The sequence below is a fragment of the Neoarius graeffei genome, chromosome 23, assembly GCF_027579695.1.
Source record: "Neoarius graeffei isolate fNeoGra1 chromosome 23, fNeoGra1.pri, whole genome shotgun sequence".
Classification (NCBI taxonomy): domain Eukaryota; kingdom Metazoa; phylum Chordata; class Actinopteri; order Siluriformes; family Ariidae; genus Neoarius; species Neoarius graeffei.
The window spans coordinates 1,677,185-1,697,172 of NC_083591.1; the positions used below are offsets into that span (position 1 = coordinate 1,677,185).

Sequence of the window (19,988 nt, forward strand, 5' to 3'; positions counted from 1 at the left end):
CCCAAAACTGGGCAGATTCGCCACCTCCCTCTCCCAGCTTGGCTCAATCACTCTTCTAACAGGGTGACCAGGACTCTGTCCCATCAAATTAATCCAATAATTGGCCTGCAGCTGTTTTCTCCTCAGCCCAAGAGGCATTTCTCCTGCCACAACCTGTAGAGCACAAACTGGGGAAGATCGCACCGCTCCAGTACATAATCTCAACGCAGCCGCTTGGATTACATCCAGCCTAGCCAGTACAGATGTCGCTGCAGATGCATAAACCAAGCACCCATAATCAATCCTTGTTCTGATCAGGTAAACATAAATCAGTTTTAAAGAGGTCAAATCTGCTCCCCAGTTCCTTCCAGCAAGACATCTCATCAGGTTCAATACATTTTTACATTTATCCGCCACTTTTGAGATATGTACTCTCCAAGTAAGTCTAGTGTCAAAGAACACTCCTAGAAATTTAAAACAAGAAACCCTTTCCACAGGACGGTTGTAAAGATATAGCTTTAGGTTATCACAGACCCTCTTCCTTGTAAAAAACATTGTTTTTGTTTTCTCAACTGAGAATCTGAAACCCCACTTCCTACCCCAGTCCTCTACAAGAGTCAGAGACTCCTGGACCTTCTTCAAAATATGTCGCATATTTTTCCCCCTCTTCCACAATCCACCATCATCTGCAAACAGGGACTGTCCAATATCAGGCTGAACATCAGAAAAAATATCATTGATCATTATATTAAACAATAAAGGACTGATCACACTTCCTTGTGGAGTTCCATTCTCAACCAAACATCGACTTGATATGTCCGTCCCTATCTTGACCTGAATGCCTCTGTTTCTCAAAAAATCCATCACCCAATTAAAAATATTTCCCCCAATACCCAACAGGTGCAACTTAATCAAAAGACCCTCCACCCAAAGCATATCATACGCTTTTTCTACATCCAGAAACACTACCACTACAGTTTCTCTATTTGTCTGAGCTTTTCTGATTTCATCTTCAAGACATATAATAGAGTCAATTGTGTTCCGTCCCTTCCTGAAACCACTTTGATACCTTGTCAACAATCCCTTTTCCTCAACAAAGTGCCTTAGCCGTCCATTGACCAGTTTTTCCATCAGCTTACCTAACTGTGAGGTCAAAGCTATAGGCCGGTAATTGATAGGGTTACTAGCATCCTTCCCTGGTTTTTTTATAGGCACAATGACCGCCTCTTTCCATCCTGCTGGAATATGTCCCTCCTCCCACACCCTATTGTACAGATTCAAAACTGTCCGCAGACTCGTGTCACTCAAATGAGATAACATTCGATAGCAGATTCCGTCCTGCCCAGGGGCTGAATTCCTACACCTCTCCAAAGCATTTTTAAGCTCCAACAATGTGAAAGGAACATTATATTTATCCTCTGATTTCTCTTTCTTTTGAACAACCCCGCCAAATATATCCATTGTCTCTTCTCTCCCGCGTCTTTCCTCTTCTGACAGATTATCAGAACTATGGACCTTACTCAAAGTCTTCACCATCATTTCCACTTTTTCCATGTCAGACACAGCCAGCTGGTCTCCATCTGAAAGAATAGGATAACCCCACTCTCTTCTGTTACCCTCCATTTTCTTAATCATACCCCACACTTAATTTATGTCCACACTACTACCTATTGAGCTACAATATTCTCTCCAGTAAGTCCTTTTCCTTTGTCTAATGACCCTCCTGACAACTGCCTGCGCCTGCTTATATTCAATAAAGCGTTGAAAGTTATGTGATTGCTTCACCTTTCTAAAAGCCCTATTCCTTACTTTCACAGCCATCTCACAATCTTCATTCCACCACGGGACTGCATTCCTAACCAGCTTCCCTGAGCTTTTCGGGATTGCTTCTATTGCAGCCATATAAATCCTCTGGCGCAACTCTATTTCATGCCCTTCAACACTATCTGTATTTGGAACTGACCTAAGAAACAGGTCACTGAATTCCCTAGCTCTTCCAATCTGCCTTTTCAAAGACCCACCTCCCAGGCCTCACTCCTGATCTGAGTCTAACATCAATATCCACAGTACAAATAATAGGGTAATGATCACTCCCTACACTGACTCCATGTACTTCCCACTCACACCTTGGGGCCAATCTAGATGATGAAAGTGTCAGATCTAATACTGACTCACGCCCCGTCCTACCATCAAATCTAGTTCCCCTTCCATCATTCAGGCAAACTAAGTCCCTCTCACTCAGCAAGTCCTCGACTACCTGACCATTTCTATCAAACCTATCCCCACCCCACAATGAACTGTGAGCATTGAAATCTCCAGCCCACACCACATTTCCTCTATCCTGTCCTTCTATCTTCTCTAGCTCAGTTAATTCTAACCGTTTGCAAGGGTTATAATAATTTATAACAGCTATTTTCTTTGAACCCACCCATATTTCCACCACCACATATTCCTGCTCCGTCCCCATACCCAATACTCTATATGGTATCCCCTGTCTAACAAAGGTAGCACAACCCCCTCCACTTCCTCCCACTCGGTCCCTCCTAACAACTATATAATTGATTAAAACAAAATCAAACCTAGGTTGGAGCCATGTTTCTTGAATACATATTATATCCGGTTTCACGGTCATATCATCCACAAACTTTTTAAATTCTTGTCCATTTGCCAGCAGACTCCTTGCATTCCACTGTAAAATGATCATACACAGAATAATCATCCTACACTATCTTGGCTTGTCTGCATCACACAGAGCCCATCCCTCACCTCTTCCCACTTCAATCCCACCATACCCAAATGCTGAACCGCTGCCTTTGTAATAATTTGGATCCTGTCTGTCTTCGATTTCATTTCCGCTGTGGCATTTATTACCCCTGCAATAAATATTACAAGGTCTCTTTTCTCCCTCCACCCATATTCCTTCACTTTAACAGATGCACATCCCACCTCCCTGTCTGTAGCTGCAGCTAAGTCTCCTCTTACAGTTCTTCCACTATTTCTAGACTGGTCCACACTTTTTTAACAGCTTCTGCGTAAGTTACTTTGTTTTTCAACTTCACATTATGGATTTCTGTCTCTCTCCTCATAACTTCACAACCCCAATACGCTGCACTGTGCGCTCCTCCGCAATTACAGCATTTAGGTCTCGCTCCAACATCACACTTCCCATAGTCATGAGCTCCCCCACACTTTGCACATGTTTGTACCCCTTTACACACCTTGGCTGTATGGCCGAATTTTTGACATTTAAAGCATCTCAAAGGCTTATGCACAAACTCTCTCACTCGATACCTCAAATATCCTAAATAAAGTTCGGAGGGTATGTCTCTAGTACTAAATTTAATCAGAATCGACTCAGTCTCCTTTTTTTCAACTCCCCTGGTCAACCGCGTTGCACTCTGAACGGCTCCACATCTTTCTTTCAAATTCTTAACCAACTCATCCATTTGCATCGAAACAGGAATTCCGTATATCACCCCTCTACTCCCTTCATTACCAACCCTTATCACTTTCACAACCTTTGCCTTCCCAACAACTTGCAACCTTTCAGCCTTCGCAACCTGTTCTTCAGATACACACCCAATCAACAAATTACCATCATCCAACACTCTGGCGTTATTTATAGTTCCAACCTGATTCTTAAGCACATTCGTCAGTTTTATAGGATCTATATTCTTGATGCCACCACTTTCAAACCTTACAACCACAAAAGAGCACTTCTCCCTGTCTCTCCCCCCTTCTCCCGTCACTGTAGTTTTAAACCTTTTCCTAAACTGCCAACTATTATCATCATCTTTAATGCCATCCATACTAATACTCTCCTCCCCCCCTTGACTCCCCGCCATGGCGGAGAATTTGCAAGGATATCGTATACCGGACCTGTACAGGCCGTCGGCCGATATACTCACAGATTTCTCACTCCAGGCTATGTTAATGCTAACGCTAATGCTAGCTATTTATACCGACAGCTTTGTTTGTTTGTTAGTTCACCACTACTCCTTCCAGCCAGTCCCCGTCAGCAGGTCTTCTCTCCTCAACCTCCGTGCACAGCAGTCAGCCTCCTGTCTGCAGCTCAATATGGCAGACTGCCGTGACGTCAGTGAAAACTATCTATACTTAATGTTCCATTCGTATTTAAAAAAAATGGGTGTTGTACACATTTTTATTTTTTTATTTTACACATTTTAAACATCTGTGCTTTTTGAAAACATCTTTTTTTACACATTTAAAACATATGAGCTTTATTAAAACATCTTTTTTTTTTACACATTTTAAACATCTGTGCTTTTTGAAAACCTCTTTTTTTTACACATTTTAAACATCTGTGCTTTTTTTTAAACATCTTGTTTTACACATTTTAAACATCTCATAGCATCGTTAGCTAGCACCTCTTGGCAGACAACACACTGTGGCAGTGGAGCATCTTCAGATCCAGTCCATGAAAATCCAAATTTTAAATAATCATGGTCATACTTCTTTTTTTGCTTGGCCCAGACTCTGTCTCCTCACTCACTGTAGCTTTAGGTACTAAAAATCAATCCATTTTGTCTCTGGCAAAGGCTGGCTGAAGTTCGCTAAATGTCCGCAATAGTAACTTATTCTGGTTTATTTTTCCTCACGTTGCGCCCCCCCGAAGAACTCTGGTGCCCCCTAGGGGAGACGCGCCCCACACTTTGAAAAGCCCTGCGCTAGAAGCAATAGCTTCTAGTCCACACCGTATTCAGTTGATTCATCAGATACAGTCCAGGGTTTGCAGCAATTTATACAGTCTGTGGTTTGCAGCAGAAGACGTGCATTGGTAATGTTAGTTGCTAACCAACTTTTAGCCTGTTGAAAATGTGTTATTTTACAACTTTCATTTATTAAAGTGATTTGTTCTTTCAGCTCATGTCACATCTTTATACATTGAATTACTTACCCACTGAGGCCAGAAGGCTACAGTGGACGGACGTTAACGTTAGTTACCAATGTTAGTTAGCAAGATAAGCTAAGTCTCTATTTAAATCAAGCTTATTACAGTGTGGTATAGAAACGATTCTCATTTCAAAGGAGAAGAACTCCATATGTTTCCATTCTCATTTTATCATGAATAAATTGTGCCCTTCTGAAATTCATTTGGCACATAGGCCCATCCTGTGTGTGTGATTAGGCACAAGAAGTTCTGATGTAGGCCGAGCTAAGCCTATGCAAAATTACAATCAGAACCTCTGGGGACTGGGGGCAACATAAAAAGAGCCAGGTAGTAGGCTAGCCTAGGCAAAATAGCCTAGTACATGGATGTTTTCTATTGTTTTTACTTACATTCCTTTTGTATTATTTTTAAGATAGTCATAGTTTCATCTGAGTACCCTGTTTGAGTTTATTCACAGAGACAGTAGGCCAAACATGAGGAAAAGAAAAGGGCCAGACATCAGGCATTTTTTTGGTGCTAAAAGAGTAAGTAGTAAATATTAGCACTAAGATCTACAGACAATTACAGTACAAGTGTAGGTGCAGTTCGGTTTTATACACTGTTCATGTGAATAAAGAAAATGGGTTCCCAGCAGACAGGAGAGGCACAGCAGGACGAAAGAGAGTAAGACATTCAGCAGGACTGTTCTGCATGTGTCTATATACTGTATGTGACTCATTTGTAGTGTTGATACCCAGTTTGTTCTGACAAAGAAGGTTATCAGGTTGTACTGCTGTTTTTCTTCTGTGGTACAGTAGTACTGTATGGTTTGTTATGCTTCTTAATGACATAAAAAATTATTGTTCAGAGTTATTGTGTTGAGTTACTGACACCGACTTCCATAGACGAGATGGGACAGGACCGGGGGGGGCGATTGATATGATAGTGGACCGTGATGGTACCCCCCAATTATGGTGGGGTAATTCGCACTCTGCACAACACCCCCTTCTTCTGCTTACTTTGTAAGAATGACTGGTTTGAGTTCTCAAGAATTCTGTCTCAAAGGGTGTTTTCAGGAAATGTAAGTAACTTTTTTTGCATCACTATTTTTTAAAATTACAGAATCCATCCTTATATTACATTAATCACCACCTTAATCATTAACCACCACGGGGAGGCCAAGGCCTAAAGATTACAGAAGCAGTTTTGGGACCAAAAGTCACTCTGGATAAGAGCATCTGCTAAATGCCTGTCATGGAATGGAATCTTCTGGCCTTCAACATCACACTGTTTTGACTCACGTTCCCATGTCACAGTGAGTGTTCCAGGCTTCAGTACAGCCTCCATACTGCAGGGATTAGTCACTATACAGCATTACGCCTTAACTGCCTTCCATAAATAATAATAAGTTAATTCTCTTTCATATCAAATAAAAATAACAAATTGCCTGAAATGTTTTGTTCACAGAATGAGATACGAAGTGAGAAAAAAAAACCTCGTGTGGTGAAGATTTTCTTTCCTCTGTGAACTGAAGTATGTTTTCTGTGAGGAGTTTGAGCAAAAACTGTGCACCGAAGACGGGGCGGTTTTAGGAAATCTGAGGCTCTGGGCAAAGGACAATTTGGAGGCCCCCCTCAACCCCAACCCATACATCTGTAATAATAATGAGATGATGATGAATCATATGTACTGACGAACAATATTTATTGTGAACACATGGAAATGATTGAAAAAACCCCAATAAAGATCACTGAATATAAGCTGTGTGTGTGTGTGTGTCAGTAGAGGAGAGTGTGTGTGTGTCTGCCTGTCTGTCTATGTGCGCTGCTGTCGGTGTGCCCATCTATCAGTCTCATGGATGGTCATAGCATAGTTTTCTTTGGTAAATTTCCTGGGTGGTTTATCCGCATTGGGTGGGAAAGCAAAGTTCTTAATTTGCACTGGACCTTTTTTAACTATTTCAATTCTCTCTGTGTCTGTTAACTTTGCTGGCCATAAGGCTGGATCTTCACTGATAGTGACTATAGGGCTTTCACTTCTGCTAATCTCATTAATGTTTTCAGCTTCACTCACCGATTCTGTGGCCGTGTCATCAGTGGATTGATTGCCTGCTTCTTCTTCTGGCTCATGCTCGTTGCGAGACGAGTTAGTTTGTGATGCTGGTGGTATAATATCGATATCTCTACGACTACCACTGCAGCTAGCATTGCTGTTGGCAAAACCCAGCTCATTAGATGTGCTGGCCCTGGGTTCTTCTTCGGTGGAAGAACTTGTGTGGAAGAAGGTTGTTAATTTCGGTAGCTTTTCAACAAACTGTTCGCTATCCTTTTTCCTCTTCCTTTTCTCACTGCCACTTAGAAATCGTTTCATTCTGATTTGACTTTAACAAAACATTTTACGAGGGCTCTGCAGCTAGAGCGAGATGGTGCTGGTGCATGTATTCAGCCCGCTCGCGTCGTTGCCTAGGTTACTTCAGACACTACGGCTCTGAGAAAGAGCGAAGCCGGATGGCTGTGCGGGACATCACGTCACATACTGGTGGCTTTGCTTGTGAATCTAGCTGTAGGATTACACGTGAATCACGCTTTATTGCTTTTATTATTTTCATAGCAATGCGGTTCATGTCGAGTGGAAAATATGTATAATCACAATGAATTATTACATAGTAAATGATGATGTATATAGCATGCAGGAAAACAGGAATACCGTAATGCGACGACGAGGCCCCTGATTGGACGAGGCTCAGGGCAATTGCCCGACTTTGCCCAATGGAAAGACCGCCTATGACCGAAGGGTAGAAACACTCTATTTTTCATTTTAATCAGCAAGTTCACTTTTCTATTATTCTGTTTATATTTATTCTGGTAAGTGTTACAGCTAACCCTTTGTCTGTTACATTTAACTCCGCCCACATCACATTACTTTCAGTGGAATTGTATGTCTCAGAAACAAAGTTCTGGTGATGATTTGTACCGCAAATGTTTGTTTTGCTCGTAGAAAAAAAAGAAACTCTGATTATTCCAATTTATATGTCTATTAACTTATTAAGTAGAAACCAAAGTGCATTAGGTCATGCATTCGCCGCTCTCCCAGACTGTAAAGCATGGTGGTGGCGGCATCGCATCGCGATTTGTGCTGCTTCTCCTCTGCTGGGACAGGGCTCAATTCACAACAGCTCCAAATATAAAGTTATTACTTTTGTCTTTAAATTTTTGCTGTATGTTATTACAAAAAAAAGGAATTATCCTACAGTAAGGATGTGTAGATTTTTAAAAAATTTTTTTTTACATATATAGGTTCTGTACTTCCTTTGATCTGAGGCTGTGTGAGGCTGTGACTCATGGATGGAGTTCTGGAGATCATGGACGGAGATCCGTCATCTGATCTAAAAGTCTAATCTGGCAACCGCTCTCCTGTGACTGATAGGCTGGGATTTGGAATTTCAGTGACGACATCGGCGTGACGTCATCAGCGTCACCTCGGTCCTGTATTTATGGAAGGAGTGAGGTGTGTGTGCGCAGCAGAAGTCGATCAGCTGAGAGTTCAGTTGTTTGTGCGAATCTTCAGAGCTTCTGCAGTGAGACTCGGTCCGTCAAACTTTTTTTACACGAACTCCGTCTGTAGTGAGTCTGACGATGCACATCGCGGCGGAGCTGTGCGTGGTTTGCCTGAAGGTGCTCTGGTCGTTCGCGGCGGCGGCGGCTCGGTGGCTCGTGAAGCCGCAGGAGAAGCGCGTGCACGGCCGCGTGTGCGTGATCACCGGCGCCGGAAGTGGCCTGGGCCGCCTGTTCGCGCTGCACTTTGCCCGCAGAGGAGCCGCGCTCGCGCTCTGGGACATCAACCGCACCGCCAACGAGGAGACCGCCGAGCTCGTGCGGGAAATCTACCGACAGAACAACACCGACAGCAGCGCGCGCACAGGTGAGTCCCCGCGATCACCTGAACACCGGGAGGGAGGGGCTCCTTTCTCTAAAAGAACCTCACACAGGACAATAATAATCATAATAATCATACATTCACTCTTCAGAATTCAACAAATTAAACATTTGACGTTTTAAAGAGATTATTTCTATTCCCCAAAAGTTTATTCTGTCCTGTAAACTCTGTTCAGCAGATTGTAGAGCAGGTTTATACTCAGGCTGAGTCTCGGTGAGATGTTTAATAAATAAAATATTTATTTTCCTCTAAATTTAAATGCAGAATCTTCACACTTAAAATATAACACAACAACAAACACACTGCAGGAAAATCCTGAATCTAAAACTTTTATATTTCCAAAACATCTGCGAATGTTAAGATTTCTTGAATATTCGTCCTCAAACTCCTCTAAAAACAGATATTTAATGGTGATTATCTGCCATTTCACACTTAAAAATAACATCACAAACAAGACTCTTTTAACAGTTTAACATTTCATTCCTGCGTGGGTGTTTATTCGAGGTTCCTGTCAGGTTTCTCTGTCCAAACAAAGATGGGCACAGATTCTGAACTTTACAAACTAATTAAGATTTTTGTTTTATTTCTGAATTTCATCCGGAAGCGATTTTTCATCCTAAAGGAAATCTGGAATCTCAGATGAAGCGTTTCAAGTTGACCTTAAAATGTAGACTTCATCCTCGACATTTAAAAGCGTAATCCTGACTTGTTCATTGAAGAGATTTATTTTTCACACGTGAAGACAGAATCCTGAAATGGGCATGTCTTCCAGATTTCTCCATCAAACACCAAACCCAGAAACACAGACATTTTTAAAGCTTTACACACTCTGTATCTATTATTATTATTATTATTATTATTATTATTATTATTAATTTTGTGAGTGATCCTGTTACCTGTCTCTCCAGGTTCAGGTGACAGCGTGGAGGAGCTGCCCACGTTCCAGCCCCGAGTTCATACGTACGTGTGTGATGTGAGTAAGCGTGAGAGTGTGTACGCCACAGCCGAGCAGGTGAGGCGAGAGGTGGGAGACGTCACGTTCCTCGTCAACAACGCTGGCGTGGTTTCAGGACGTCACCTCCTCGAGTGTCCCGACGAACTAATTGAGAGAACCATGATGGTCAACTGCCACGCCCACTTCTGGGTCAGTAGGAGACGTCTTCATCCTGTTCATGCACTTTAAATCAGACGCGTGACTGAGTCGGGTGTTAATTTGTTTTATGTCCTTCACAGACCACGAAAGCTTTTCTCCCAAAGATGCTGGAGTTGAACGAGGGACACATCGTGACTGTCGCCAGCTCTCTGGGTCTCTTCACCACAGCCGGGGTCGAGGTGTGTGTTCTGTATTTACGCTTTTTAGTTCTGATCGAAACCTTCTGTTTCGTGCAGATCTCATTCTCTCTCAACTGTGTTTCGTCGCAGGATTACTGCGCAAGCAAATTCGGCGCTATCGGCTTCCACGAGTCCCTGAGCCACGAGTTAAAGGCAGCTAACAAGGACGGGATCAAGATGACACTGGTGTGTCCGTTCCTGGTGGATACGGGGATGTTTAAAGGCTGTGAAATCAGGTTGGTCTCCATTTAGTAGATTAAATTTAGCAAAAGTTTGTACCTCCTCTGGTGTTTTGAGGAGGGAAAATATAAACAGGGTTTAATTTTACAATTCATAAAAAAAAAAAAAATCCTCCAGGATGTTAAAAACTAAAAATATATATCTCCTGTAACAAAACAACAACCCAAATCATACAGTGCAATCAACAAACTAGTTTATTATTTCTATTAATGAAGGAAACCTAAAACAGGAAGTGCATTTGTCTTGCTATGAATTACGTTGTCACTTTTTTGTTGTAGGGGTGTACAAACTTTTACACAAATCTGTATATAAAGCCAGAATGTATTTAATATTGTCTTCTTGGAAACAGACGGATGTTATAAAGTTTATTTATTATACTATTATTAATATAATTGTCTAATTAAACAATAAGTTTACAATAAATCAGTAATTGATTATAATTTATATAAATGAACTGATTATAACTGAGCATGTTGTTAAAACGTGTTTCATTTATAAATTATAGCTTCATATGAGACATTAATTAATTATGAATCACTGTACATTTCCTACCCCGTGTTCTCCATAGCTGTTATTGATTGTTGTTTGGTTCTCCTGGACAGGAAGGAGATCGCACCGTTTTTCCCGCCGCTGAACCCCGAGCACTGCGTGGAGCGAGCCATGAGAGCCATTCTGACGGACCAGCCGATGGTGTGCACGCCGCGCGCCATGTACGTCGTCACCTTCATGAAAACGTGAGTAACGTCTGTATCGTCACGCTCATGTTGTTTACTCAGAGAAAAATAAGTAGCAAAAAATACGTTGTGAAAATAATAAAATCTGTAGTAACAGAAACTGAATGTTGAACTCTACAAGTCATGTCTTGATGTCGGGGTTTTCAGGAAAGTGTTATTACATCATAAAATATAAGAACCAGTCAGGTTTCAGTATGCAAATGCTACAGTGCTTTACCAGAAAAATGAGGCAGGAGGATGATGAGGGTTTTTTTTTTTCTCTCCCTCCTCCAATTTGCATATTCATACAATCTGAATTTAATGACTGTTAGAACCAGCAAGTCAAGCATTTTATTATTTAATAAAGAAAAATAATCTGGTCTTCATTCTAAGTTTTGTGGGATTTTAAATGTCTTGTTCATGAGATTTAAACTCCCAACCTTCTGAGCAGTGAAGCTTCCACTTCCTCACAATGCTCCTGTTTTCTAAACCGCGCCTGATCTGTCTGTTGCAGGATTTTGCCCTTCGACGCCATCGTGTGTATGTATCGCTTCCTCGGCGCTGATAAATGCATGTACTCCTTCTTGGCTCATCGGAAAGAATCCACCAACAACAACGAGTAGAAAATCAGCATGTAGTCGCTCTGAATGTTGTCTGATGTCACTGGATCAGCGTGCCTTCCATCTCTAACACTATTTGGACCAAAAAACAAAAGCACTGTTGCACGACTGAGTGCACGATGGATCTGTTTTAAGCTGCTGACACATTTCCGTTTTAATCCTGATTTACTCAGATACAGATAAAATGTGTCGTTGTTATAGTCAAGACTGTTCAAGATTTAACAAGCAGGTGTTATTGCATCATAAAATATAAGAACCAATCAGATTTCAGTATGCAAATGAAGCATCAGTTTCGCAGAGGAAAGGGGTGTTTTTGTTTTTTTATCACAGATGAAAACGTCAGTGTAAAGTCTTTGATCAGCTTGATTATGAAATGATGCAGTATGTTACTGTAAAAGTGTACAGTATCTTTATTTATAAATAATTATTTGTAATTTCTGTCTTTTAATTTCTGAGCGTTTTGATGCCACACTGTGACCAAACGTTGATGCGGCTTCTGGCTGAAGCTTTGTTACTTTCGACGTTGTTCTTTTCCTGACAACTTTAAAATGTATTGTGTATCCAAATGTGCAATAAGTTTTATTGTTCCAATAAATATTTTAACCTAAACGATAAATTCAGTGTTTTTCAACAACTTTTTTTTTTACATACAATTAGAAACAACAGCAGGAATTTTGTTTGAGAAATTTGAAAAATGTGTTAATTTTCTTTTAAAAACTGATGACAAAATGAACACAGATACCTACCGTATTTGTTTAAGATGTTCAGGTATACTACAGTCCGGTGCGAAAGTCTGTACACCCTCATGGTACTTTGAAAGGGAAGAAACCTAAACAGGACTCTGGTGTTTTTTTTTTTTTTTTTTTTTTTACAATTTCTCTACAAACAAAGCAGAATTCCAAGAAGATAAAAAGGAAACATGGACACGTAACATGAGATCAATCAAAAACGCACCAAAGTTGACTATTTATAATAATAATGAAGGAACATCTGTGAAACATAACGCACACAATTTCCTTTTGCTACAACTTAAAACTGCTTTGGGGTGCACAAACTTTTGCACTCAACTGTATCAAACTCAGACCTTTGAGTTTTTGTTTTTTTTCCCCTTTTTGCTGAGTTCTGGACTCTGATTGGTCAGGTGTTGATTAATTCTCTCTTACAGCAGCTCTGACAGTTGTGCAGGTTTATATTAACGCACTTGTTCGAACATGTTATGGTTTCTATAGCAACAGCTCATTCACAGGGGCGTGTCCAGCAGACACAATGCTGATAATTAACTTTTCTTGAATATGGTGAAGTTTTCGTGAAGTTAGATGTTTATTTAACAGAGGAGTTTACACTTTGCAGTTTCTCGGTAACATGAGAAGCTTTGTGGGGGGTTTTAAAGAGAGAATAAAGCGAGGCTGGTGAGGGAACGACTGTTTACAGCTGCTATAAGGTCAGTGAGAACAGGAACAGAAGTTTCACCAACATTAGGCTACATCCACACGACAACAGCAACGAGATTTAAAAAAAAAAAAAATTGCGTCCACATGGGCAACGGATCAGTAAAATATCAGGTACATATGGCAATGCAACGCTTGCTGAAAACGATGCAATACACATGCCACACCTCTACGTGCGCTGTAAGACGGTCCCATCGGAGACACCAGAACAATAGAAGTAAGAACGCATGCGCATAAACCCCTTCTTCTACCCGGCGTCATAGACATATAAACATAGACGCCGCATTGAGCTGGTGGCCCGTTGCTGGGATACGTCAGAGTGTCCGCCATATTGGATGTGGCAAATCTTCCCCGTAAACCAATGCAAGTAAATGGACTGAACTTCATAAAGCCCCTTTCTACAATATTTAACTCAATGCCTTTTATTCACCCATTAACACACACACGTATATATTTGGGAAACAAACAGGCATGGGCGGCACGGTGGTGCAGTGGTTAGCGTTGTCGCCTCACAGCAAGAAGGTCTGGGTTTGAGCCCCGTGGCCGGCGAGGGCCCTTCTGTGTGGAGTTTGCATGTTCTCCCCGTGTCCGCGTGGGTTTCCTCCGGGTGCTCCGGTTTCCCCCACAGTCCAAAGACATGCAGGTTAGGTTAACTGGTGACTCTAAATTGAGCGTAGGTGTGAATGTGAGTGTGAATGGTTGTCTGTGTCTATGTGTCAGCCCTGTGATGACCTGGCGACTTGTCCAGGGTGAACCCCGCCTTTCACCCGTAGTCAGCTGGGATAGGATCCAGCTCGCCTGCGACCCTGTAGAACAGGATAAAGCAGGTAGAGATAATGAGATGAGACAAACAGGCATCAAAACAACACATATAACTTTTAATGTGATGGTTATAAATAGTGTGCGAAATACCCATCAATATTCCGTGGGAGGTGTGACCTAAATTTTTTTTTAATTTATTCCGCTGCTACTATCGTAGGCTACTAATGATATCTACACATCAAGGCATGTTTTGGAGCTCAGCGGGGATCGTGTAGAATAATGTGCTGTGCTTACGCTGCTGAAGCCGTGCCGTGCCATCTCCGCATCACTTTCATTAAATGCCGTGCAGATAGGCTATAAAATGTCTACAAAAACAATTTTTGCAATACACAGTGCTATATGGAAAAAAATTCAATTAAACCATATTACAATGGGATTGCTCCATGTGATTGCTTCACAGTCTGACATGCTTCCAATCTCTTCTATTTTTGAGTGTGCCATCACCATCTGACAGCTGGTGGTGAAATTGGTTGGGTGGGCTATGAAATAAATTATAAATTGTTTGGAGACAGGTTTCACCGAGCGGCTATTATGCGCGAGACTTCATATTAGCCACAAAGTCAGAAAAATCTGTTCGTAAAATTATGTTATAATGACCAAATAAAATGAAAAGTATTTTTCCAGTCTCACCTGTGAAAGGTAATCCCATGTGATCTCGTTTGGACGGTAAACCTGTTGGTACAGTTAAACGCAGCACATGAATGAGGCATCTTTATTCTCCGCTTTGCCCCATCCAATATGGCGGCGAGGATGACGTATGATTCTAAGCGGAAGGCGGCGTCTATGTTTATATGTCTATGCCCGGCGTGAAGCACTCACAGTCATGTGGTTGTGAAGTCATCGTAAACAAATCCGTTCTACTCATCCAGACGACTTCGCAATGGCGCCGTTGCCAGATCTTTCCACTCTGAAACCCGTTCTCAAAAGATTTAGTTTTGGGGCACCCAAAACGCCGGTGCCGTGTGGACGCCAGGCCGAAACGATAAACAATTTTATCAGATTCACCTGAATCCGTTGCCGTGTGGACAGGGCCTAAATGTAACAATTAACACATACATGGCTGTGGTGTAAGAAGAATAAACCACTTGGGGACATGCTGTTTTAGACCCCTTGCACTGACGTCACCCGAAACTGGAAGTAAACAAACCCTGCGCCATATTGGAAGACCAACAAACTCGTGATTAGGGGGAAAGAACGGCAGCGGTATGTGAACCCACGAGAATAAAGTGGAGTGGCAAACAACTTAAACAAATCTAAGCTGTTTTATTTATGATTTATTGGCCCAACAGTAGACTTGAAAGAAACCTGTGTGAGACTTGGCAAAAAACTGTGGATATAATGGATAAGTCTGTGCATGATCTGTGGAGATGGCAGATTATTTCAAAACCCTGAAGCCTGCTGAAAGGAAGCGATATGTTGAGAAACTGACTCTGATTGATGGTTTTGTCCCTTGGCTGCATTTATTACAGCCAGCCACTGACACATTTAGTGTGTCTAATGACTAGAGTGTTTTCGTTAGAATTTCATGCACTTGGTTCATCAAACAACCTACAATGGTAAACTTTTGTGCTGTGTTAGGGTGTTCTAACAAAGCTGATGGGGAAGGTGAAAAGAAGTCTTTGTACAGAATACCAGCTGTGATTGAGACCCAAGGGGAGCAAACCAAGGAGCTTTCTGCCAGGAGACAGCGAGAGTATTTAGCTGCTTTATGCAGAGCGGATCTGAATACTTCAAATCTACAACAGTACAGAATATGTTCAGACCATTTTGTTACTGGTAAGTCACTAGGCTAGAGTGTTGTAGAACATTTTTTTAAATGTTTACTGAATAAAAACATCCTTAATTTTATCACATTTATGTTATATATTTCATTTCTTTCTTTTGTTTTAATTTTCCTCCCTCCATTCCTCTTTGGATTTTAAATATAGTTTTTCCCCCCATGTCCAAATAATTCAAAGATATATAAATAAAAACAGATAAGTAGTAAATTAAAAATAAATTTCATTTAATCTGCACTGAGTATGTATGTATGTACTTGAGGTCTTCCAATATGGCACCCTAACAAAATCTCGCGGTACAGTGACGTCATGCGGTAGCCCTCTATAGGAAAATAATCAATTTCAGGATGGTATCAGTAACTTTGCTTCATCACACCTCTCTCTCTCTCTCTCTCTCTCTCTCTCTCACACACACAGAGCACATGCATAGGACTGGTATGAAGGTTATTAGCTGAAGAAGTGACATGAGGTGACTGTAACTGTTATAAAGTTATATTGATGGTGTAATTGTAAATGTTTGATACCAAATATAATGTAATATTAGTAATATTATTAATTATTAAAACTTATACTTAAGTATAACTTAATTAAAGAACCCTTTTTTCCTGAGTGTATGTATTAACTGGGTAAGTGTGTGCAACAGACTTTAATCATTCAGCTACACACTTTGATTAAAAGGGTTGTTCAAGAGATCTTTGGACAATTAAGGGTTCTCAGCCTCCTAAAATATAGCGGTGCTTGAAAGTTTGTGAACCCTTTAGAATTTTCTATACTTCTGCATAAATATGACCTAAAACATCATCAGATTTTCACACAAGTCCTAAAAGTAGATAAAGAGAACCCAGTTAAACAAATGAGACAAAAATATTATACTTGGTCATTTATTTATTGAGGAAAATGATCCAATATTACATATCTGTGAGTGGCAAAAGTATGTGAACCTTTGCTTTCAGTATCTGGTGTGACCCCCTTGTGCAGCAATAACTGCAACTAAACATTTGCGGTAACTGTTGATCAGTCCTGCACATCGGCTTGGAGGAATTTTAGCCCGTTCCTCCGTACAGAACAGCTTCAACTCTGGGATGTTGGTGGGTTTCCTCACATGAACTGCTCGCTTCAGGTCCTTCCACAACATTTCCATTGGATTAAGGTCAGGACTTTGACTTGGCCATTCCAAAACATTCACTTTATTCTTCTTTAACCATTCTTTGGTAGAACGACTTGTGTGCTTAGGGTCGTTGTCTTGCTGCATGACCCACCTTCTCTTGAGATTCAGTTCATGGACAGATGTCCTGACATTTTCCTTTAGAATTCACTGGTATAATTCAGAATTCATTGTTCCATCAATGATGGCAAGCCGTCCTGGCCCAGATGCAGCAAAACAGGCCCAAACCATGATACTACCACCACCATGTTTCACAGATGGGATAAGGTTCTTATGCTGGAATGCAGTGTTTTCCTTTCTCCAAACATAACGCTTCTCATTTAAACCAAAAAGTTCTATTTTGGTCTCATCCGTCCACAAAACATTTTTCCAATAGCCTTCTGGCTTGTCCATGTGATCTTTAGCAAACTGCAGACGAGCAGCAATGTTCTTTTTGGAGTGCAGTGGCTTTCTCCTTGCAACCCTGCCATGCACACCATTGTTGTTCAGTGTTCTCCTGATGGTGGAATCATGAACATCAGCATTAGCCAATGTGAGAGAGGCCTTCAGTTGCTTAGAAGTTACCCTGGGGTCCTTTGTGACCTCGCTGACTATTACACGCCTTGCTCTTGGAGTGATCTTTGTTGGTCGACCACTCCTGGGGAAGGTAACAATGGTCTTGAATTTCCTCCATTTGTACACAATCTGTCTGACTGTGGATTGGTGGAGTCCAAACTCTTTAGAGATGGTTTTGTAACCTTTTCCAGCCTGATGAGCATCAACAATGCTTTTTCTGAGGTCCTCAGAAATCTCCTTTGTTCGTGCCATGATACACTTCCACAAACATGTGTTGTGAAGATCAGACTTTGATAGATCCCTGTTCTTTAAATAAAACAGGGTCCCCACTCACACCTGATTGTCATCCCATTGATTGAAAACATCTGACTCTAATTTCACCTTCAAATTACCTGCTAATCCTAGAGGTTCACATACTTTTGCCACTCACAGATATGTAATATTGGATCATTTTCCTCAATAAATAAATGACCAAGTATAATATTTTTGCCTCATTTGTTTAACTGGGTTCTCTTTATCTACTTTTAGGACTTGTGTGAAAATCTGATGTTGTTTTAGGTCATATTTATTCAGAAATAGAGAAAATTCTAAAGGGTTCACAAACTTTCAAGCACCACTGTAGTTCTGGGAGACAAACACTGTGTTGTTGGGTTCTACCTAAAACCTTTAAGGCTTCCCTCATGATACATTTGTGAATAACGTATAAACTTTTTGCTCAAATCAAGAAAAAGAAGACTTCTTGAAAACTACTTCGTTCAAAAAAAAAAGAATCCTTGCTCGAATGGATTTTTTCTCTTGAAGGTGCTCATACCACCTTGACACGGCCTCACACACGTCACTCTGCGTGAAATTTACTTCATTTTCCCTCCCAGCAGAACGAAATAGGAATGTCATGAGGATATTCCCCAGTAGGAGGGAACAGAATTCTTCATCTCTCAGTCTGTATTCTCTGAAGCACACCCACTTCCTGTGGAACACTCCACTTGGTTCAGATAAGTAACTTTCCCTCAGTTCTGCTTTGGCTATGACTTATGACTCAGTGCTGTGTGAATAGGATTCCCTTTTCTCCCTCCAGGAACCAGAAGCAGCTCATGCAAATTCACAGCAGCTCTTCTCTGACATTTCACTCCCTCACTGCTTTCATTCGAAAGGAATGTGTGTGTGAGAGAGTGTGATACCAGGACCTCATGGGCTTTCCAGTCACTGCGTACAGAAGAAGATTAAGACATCTGGCTTCCCAAAAATTCCGTTTATATTAGACTGTTTCATCGCACACACTTTGCCATTTACTGTAGGAAGGTAGATTAGACAGCTACGTCACCTTTAATATGACACAGCAAGACACCAGTGAGAGAAATGCAAGCGTGATTGTGTGTAATAGAACATAAAAATGTAAAAGGATGTAAAAAATAATAAAATATATAATTAGACCATAACAAAACCTGTAACACTGTAATAGACTATAACTAGAAAAGCACTCAGAGAGCGCAGACCTCCGCCAAGAATCCTTTAAAAAAAAATCCGGGATCCAGAAGGTGATCCGGCTCATCGCCAAAATTTAATGGACTTGTGCCCAGTCACACCTCTGGAAAAAATTTCAGAGCAATCCGTTCATAACTTTTTCCGTAATGTTGCTAACGGACAAACCAACCAACAAACAAACAAACCAACACTACCGAAAACATAACCTCCTTGGGAGAGGTAACAAAACCTGTAACACTGTAATAGTGTAACAAAGTGTGTAATAAAATGTAACAAAATATGTAATCATTGGCATTGCAGTCTCGGAAGACCATGGATTTCTTGTGCCTGGAGTTAAGTTTTCACGCAGCGTCTGCTGTGGCTGAGAAGACCAATCTGTGAGAGGCAGACTTGGCCGCAGATGTCACATGCGTAGATCGGTTCCGTTGATGTTGGTGGTGTGGTGGTGTCCTGTTGTTGCTTCCTCCTTGTCCTCTTTGCTTCCTGGTGACGAGCCAGGGTGGTTTCATATTCTAGCAGCCCGCTGCAGAGTGCCTGCTGCCACTGAAGGTGGTCCTGAGCTGCATTTTCCCAAGTGACAGGGCTGATGTTGAAGCACTTGAGGTCTTGCTTACAGACGTCCTTGTAGCGAAGCTGGGGGCGACCAGTTTGTCTCTTGCCAGATGACAGTTCCGCATAGAGGATGTCCTTCGGGATTCGTCCATCGTCCATCCGCCGGACATGGCCCAGCCAGCGGAGACGTTGCTGCCTCAGAAGAGAGTACATGCTGGGAAGCTGCGCTCTCTCCAGGACTGCTGTGTTGGTGATCCTATCCCTCCAGATGATACCCAGTATACGCCTCAGGCAGCGAAGGTGGAAGCTGTTTAGCCGCCGCTCTTGGAATGAGTATGGTGTCCAGGTTTCACTACCATACAGGAGTGTGCTGATGACACAGGCTCTGTACACCTGCACTTTTGTATGGACAGCGAGTTTTCCGTTGTCCCATACTCTCTCTGTGAGCTTCCCAAAGGTAGAGGCAGCTTTTCTG

General features: G+C 41.5%; 2 protein-coding genes across 2 annotated transcripts in view; one reads left to right on the forward strand and one right to left on the reverse strand.

Moving 5' to 3' along the window:
• Window positions 1–8,362: 8,362 nt before the first annotated feature.
• On the forward strand, window positions 8,363–12,266 carry rdh10b (retinol dehydrogenase 10b). The gene is made up of 6 exons (XM_060905580.1): window positions 8,363–8,791; window positions 9,715–9,950; window positions 10,040–10,138; window positions 10,229–10,374; window positions 10,981–11,112; window positions 11,606–12,266. Exons 1-6 carry the CDS (start codon window positions 8,506–8,508, stop codon window positions 11,712–11,714), a joined length of 1,008 nt encoding a protein of 335 aa, XP_060761563.1. The 5' UTR covers window positions 8,363–8,505; the 3' UTR covers window positions 11,715–12,266.
• A 1,617-nt stretch (window positions 12,267–13,883) lies between these two features.
• Window positions 13,884–19,988, reverse strand: part of ube2wa (ubiquitin conjugating enzyme E2 Wa) — a 29,256-nt gene continuing 23,151 nt past the window's right edge. The window contains exon 5 of the mRNA XM_060905586.1: window positions 13,884–13,965. Coding sequence (XP_060761569.1) covers window positions 13,933–13,965 — 33 coding nt within the window. The 3' untranslated portion in view covers window positions 13,884–13,932. The remainder of the gene's footprint in view (window positions 13,966–19,988) is intronic.